General features: G+C 47.2%; 1 protein-coding gene across 3 annotated transcripts in view; it reads right to left on the bottom strand.

The window, feature by feature from the left end:
- Window positions 1-5,994, bottom strand: part of ARID5B (AT-rich interaction domain 5B) — a 123,164-nt gene extending 117,170 nt beyond the window's left edge. For all 3 annotated transcript variants that reach the window (XM_015632504.2, XM_033515554.1, XM_033515553.1), the window contains exon 1: window positions 5,678-5,994. In XM_015632504.2, the coding sequence (XP_015487990.1) occupies window positions 5,678-5,968 (291 nt within the window). In that variant the 5' untranslated portion in view covers window positions 5,969-5,994. The remainder of the gene's footprint in view (window positions 1-5,677) is intronic.
- Between the last annotated feature and the right edge of the window lie 6 nt (window positions 5,995-6,000).

Consider the following 6,000-nt stretch of genomic DNA (forward strand, 5'->3'; position numbering starts at 1 on the left):
TCTCAAAAAAAGATTAAAATATCCAGAAAATGAAAACAAACTCTTATTATCTGTAACCCTGGCACCTTTGCATAGAAACATGGATGCCTGCCAAGCATTAAGGTCATTGGATTAATGCCATAAAATGCCGATGTTCATCTGACCTTCTGACTTCATTTTAGCTACAAATAAAAATCTCAACTTGATACAACACTATGAATCATGCAAGTCTAGGCTGTGCAGGGTTAACGCTGGGTGTGAACCCACACTGCACACACAGAAACACACACACACACGCACACAAAGAAAAAAATGCTTTTAAATCAAGAGTGGATGACTGTTCAGAGACTTATGGCATTGTTATTTTGAATGCATGTGAAAGGGCTAGAACAAGCATTGCAAGAATATTTCAATTATGTATTTCCCAGAACTACTTCTCTGAGCAACTAATGCAAATATTGCTTCCATAGCAGTAGAACTTCTTCCCGAATAAAAGTATACAAGAGCTTGAACCAGAACATACTTTCTATATCATTCGCATATTGTTTGAATATTATTAAAAATGCAAAATCTATGTATGTGTTACTCTCCTGAGCAATACAGTAATTATGATTAAGGGACAAACAGCATAAAAAGAGCCAATTTATCTTACTTGCACTTAGGAATACTATTGTGTAACTAAGCAACTGAAGACAAAATACAGTCTAATTAATTCATTCCTATGCTTATTTAAAAGACACAATTAGAACATTTTTATTTTCCAGCCTGCACAGTATCTCAACATGCTTGAGGGTGTACCATGTGAGGCCTATTATTCTCCAAAGACAAGAGTTTAATGTTTAGTGCCACTGATCAGACTGGGAACAGCAACTCTGGAAAGCAGTGGGTGTATTTTAGTCTGAATACACAGGGAAGGGGAGGGAAAGAACGGAAATAAAATAAAAAGTTGTTTGGTTTTTTTAAAGGAACCTGTCTTAAATGACCAGATATTCTAGATTGCAGGCTAATGGCTAGCAACATGTGGCTTCTCTGAGTAATATCATTGCCCTCTCCTTTCTTTGCCAGCATATACTACTGGTGGTGAGAGAGATAAAAATATACAGAGTGGATATGCAATTACCAAACCCACGATATTTTATGACAAATGCCATTTCTCTAACACTGCTATTACAGTGCGCCTGATTTCTAAAGCTGAATTAATTTGAACAAGTGTACATTGGAGATTGATGCTATTAGCATGATTTTTAAAGCACCCTTTAATAATCATAATCTGCATGTTTGAAACGTGTTGCCATTACTAGTGTTGACAGATACAAGCATAAGGCACAGACCGTGGAGACTAAAACGGGGCTATTCTTATTTCAAATAAGAGTGTACCGAATCCTACGTCTGTAAAGAAACCAAAATCTATTACTGTGCAAAGGGAGTAGCACGTTTTTCTAGGGGGGTGGCCATAAAGCACTGCTGGTATAAGACACGATGCCTGGGCCAGCTTATGCTACCTTTACGCACTGGGGTAGGAGAGCCTCTACAAAATGAACCAGGCTTTCAAGGGATGCTGTCAGCATCTATCCTGAAATGAAGAGAGAACAAACTCACTGATTCCCTAACTTTCTGGAAGAATCTCTTCAGAAATTATAAATGACACACATTTATAGAGTGACTTCTGTTTTTTCCTTTCCCCCAATTAGTCTGAAAATGCAAAATACTTTCAGGGAAATAATTACAGGAAACTAGCTCTCTCCTCTCCTCTGTATGAGCAACGCTTACTCATGTAAATTACTTGCATGAGTAAGGATTATTTGCAAGGAGAAAAGTATTGCATCAGATCCCCAGTTTGGGAGAAGAGATGAAATCAACATGAGTTCCTAGTAAACTTTGCTTGCTCCTGATGAATGAACCAAAGGCAGATCCCCACTGACAGTCCAGCCTCAATGGAAGCAGCATTCACCACGATGCAGGGCAATGCCAGGAATGTCATACCATGCAAAATTAATTAGTTGCTTGGTTAGGATTTATTAGAAATTGATTTATTAGGAATTAATTAGATATTTGATGTATGCATCACATCAAATAACATACCTGGATTTAATGAGTATCAACTTTGAGATATATTTTTAAGCCTAATCTAATTAATACCAACACCTTTAAAAACACAAAAGCACAAGGCACTAACAAGCATTTTTCCCTACAACTGCTGTTGCAAAGGTCAGTCATCTCACAACCCCCCATCACCCCTTGGAGCAGAGAGCAGTAAATGAGCTGGAGAAGGCTTTGGCCAAGACCCTCTGGGCTGGGGGGTGAGCCCAGCTCATGTCCCCTGAATACCAGAGGACCAGGGCACTGCACAAGGGGACTAGGCAGGCACTTTCTGACACCACACAGCTTCTCACACTTGGGTGCCAGCAAAAGCTGGGGGCCTGCTTACCCCATGCACCCCATGAAACTGTTTCAAACACAATGGGGTGCCCTTAAAGGTGCTCTCTCTGGATCTTCATAGGCCTCCAAACATCCTGTTCTGACCCCTGTGTGAGGTACCTGCCATCAAGGAGGTTTTCCCAACCCATGCAGAAGGTGACACAGGGGACTGCACCAGACCAGAGTGAATAAGAAAATCAAGGGAAGGAGGTGACTTCCTCCAGCAAAAGACTGTTTTGGCAATGGCCCTGTAGGGATGGAGGAGAATCACACCTCCCCTGCTGCAGGGAAGACAGAGAAGGGTGCTCTTGCTCTCTGGCCAGTGTTGAACCTGCCGCAGTGTCTGGGCTTAATGGTGAGATGGGAAGCAGCGTCCCCAGGCTAGAGTGTTTTAAAAGCAGCAACCAAGTTTTCAGTGAAGTAGCGCAAAACTCTTCAAGTTCATCTAACAGTGGCCTCACAGGCCCTGTTGCTCTTACAAAAGTGACACTATTGTTCCTGTGCAGCAAGACCCCTGGTCTGAGTGTGATGCCAGAGCTGGTCCCAGCCTCTCCAGGCATGTCTCCTTGGGATGCAATGAGCATCAGGGTCAGAAGCATGCATACCTGCTGCATGTTTGTAGCCCCATTCCACATTCAACATCCTCTGAGACTCCCTGGGAGACAATCTCTGGCCAGCTCCTGGCACTGAAAGGGAGTTTCTCCACTGTGGTGATGGGGATGCTGATTCTTAGGTGGAGAGAAGGGTACTGAAGTAGAAGCACACCTGGGCTTGAACTGAACTGGATTTGGGCAGTGCATGGAAACATCCCATTTTAGCAGCAGTCAGGGTTATATTTCAATCTGGATGATGAATTCAGCTAGCTATAAAAAGACTTATATTTACACTTCTTGCTGATTAGCTGAAACATTTGGCAATCAGATAAAATACGCCATCAGAAAATTCTGAGTAACAGAAGCATTACATCCCTCCTTGCTTCTCCTCCCTTCTCACAGCCACTAGCTGAATACTGTCATAGTGTCAGTGCTGCTATTAAGGAAAACAGGCAGCCAGCTGCTTCTATTAATCATGCCACTAGTGCAGGTAGCTGCTGGAGACTGTGCCTACATCTCTGGTGGGTTTGATCACAAGACTGCGATTCAGCCACTTGCTACCCTCACCAACAATTTCAGTGACAGCAAGCACTCTTGCCACCCTTTGCCTTGGACACCACAGATTTGCAACATATGCTTAAGCACTGGCTCACTCCATCCCTACTCACTGAAAGCAAGATGAGGTATTTTATCCCATCAGCAGTCCCACACCAGAAATTAGGTCCCCTCTAATGGCTGTAAGATGCATCTGACTCAAGAGACACATCTCCTGCAGAAGGAGCCCAGTCCAGAGTCAGGAGGCCCTGCTGCCCATCTGGGGATCAATATGGATCACTTACCAAAGGGTCCGGGACCTTGGTGTGCCAAGGGGAAACAGCTGCCCCTTCACCCCAATGAGAGCAGTTACCCCCACCCAGCCAGCACACAGCCTTCTCTCTGCTGCCTGCACATCCTCAAGCACTGTTTGGATTGTTCCAAACTATTAAAAATCAATAATAAAAAATCATTCCTATGTCTATAAACAAGTTAATGGAGTAAATGAAAACAAAGTGCATTTCTTAATGGGAGTGTTATGTTGCCCTCTCTAGGCCCTGGCTCTCAGTGCTGGTTTCTGTAGGCTCCCTGCCAGAGAAGTATCACTCAGAGCTGTTGCTATTGCTGCTGCTGCTACTCTGCTAATGAATGACTAACTTCGGCCAGAGGGGAAATGACATCACCGGGGTGTAAAACACAACTGCATTAGGAAACTTTTTACCTGCTTTACATTTGTCATAATTATTCTACACAATACGACCAGCATTTGCATAATTTCAAGGCGTGCCATTATCTTAATTGAAAATTGTTTTCATATGGTTGAATAATGCAGAATGACATCAGTTAAAACCACAATGAAATGCATGAGCATAATCACACGGCTAATTGCTAGCGGTGTTTGCATGTAAAAATAAATAAAATTGTGCGTATTATTAGGAAGGTACATGTAGCTACGAACTCTCGTACCAGAGCAATGTTTTACTCGTAATGGTAGGACTAATTTTCTCTGATGTTCCTACCACAGTAATATGAGCTGATCATTAAGGCGTATTAAAATGATTTGTGTCCCTTTCCCCGCCCCCCTCCCTTCCAAATATCTTTCATTTTACACACACACAAGACACGCAGAGGCACAGTTTTAAATAGTCACCACGGGCAATTTCAGAGCATCCATTGCTCACTGTCATCTCGCTGATTCTTAGGAAAAGGTTCCCTTATCTCAGCGGCACGCACAGAAAATTAAAGTGAAGAGGTGGAAGCGAGCGAACGTGGCTCTGAAACGCGTTTCGGCTGCGTACACGTGTGTACACGGCTACGCCGGCACCTACAGCCACGCTGTGGACAACCCCCCCTTGGACCCACCCCCTCGGCATCTCCAGTAGAAGTTACCCCAAAACATCTCGTCCCCCTCCCGCCTGGTCTCCATCCCCGCAGCCCCCTGCCTGGTACCTCACCCGTCCCCCACCCCAGATCACAGACTGAAGCAATGAATTTGAAAAGCAGATAACGGGAGGGCTAGGGGCTGGGGCGGGGCTGCGCGGCCCCATCCCGGGCTGCGCGGCCGCCGGCGGAGGGTGCCGGAGCGCAGCGCGTTTGCGCCGAGAGCGCGGCGGCTCCGAAATACGCCCAGGCATATCTGCAAGTTATTTGAATGTATTATTCCCGTACCTGTCATTTATCACTTTATTCAACACGTCCCTGCCAGCAAGAGAGCGTTTGATCTCCCTCCATTTCGTAATTTCCGCCCTCTTAAACATATCGAATACTTAAAAAAAACCCCGAACAGTACCGAAATCTCCCCCAACGTGTTTTTTCCCCCTGCTTTTCCGTGTGTTTTGGTTTTGGGCTTTTTTGGGCTTGTTTTTCTTTTGTTAAGGAAGCAGAAGGACAGGGTGAGCCCCGCACAGACTCCGCTGCCCGCCAGGCCGGGATTGCCCCGCACCCCGTCCCCCTCCCTCCTTCCCCCCTCCCGCACAAGTTCCCGGTCAGTGCGCACCGGTGCGCCCCGACGGTGCGGCCCCTTCGCGATGCCCAGCTACGCACGGCGGGGAGGGGGACGCGGGTGGGGGGAGCCAGCAGAGCGGGGAGCCGAGCCCGGGCATGCAGATGGGGACGGGCCCTGGGGAAGGGGGGGCCGGCGCTGCGTTTACCACCTCGCCATGGTCACTGGTCCTGCCCTGGGGGGTGTCCTCGGGGAGAAAATAAAGTTTGGCGCTGGAGAGAAGTTGCCGGCTGGTGCGCTCCTCCCAGAGCAGCTGCAGCTCCGCGATGCAGGCGGGCTCCTCCGCGCGGCACCGCACGAAGAAGAAGTCGCCGAGGGAGAGGACCCGCGCCCGGCCGCCGCCGCGGCGCTGGAAGCGGAACGCCCTGTAGAAGACGTAGGGGCCGTGCGAGCCGCACGGGGCGCCGACCCACTGCGGGGAACAACAACACGGCAGCGGCATCAGCGCCGGCTCCGCGCCGCGCCGCGCCGCGC

This window comes from Parus major, chromosome 6 (assembly GCF_001522545.3).
Source record: "Parus major isolate Abel chromosome 6, Parus_major1.1, whole genome shotgun sequence".
Classification (NCBI taxonomy): domain Eukaryota; kingdom Metazoa; phylum Chordata; class Aves; order Passeriformes; family Paridae; genus Parus; species Parus major.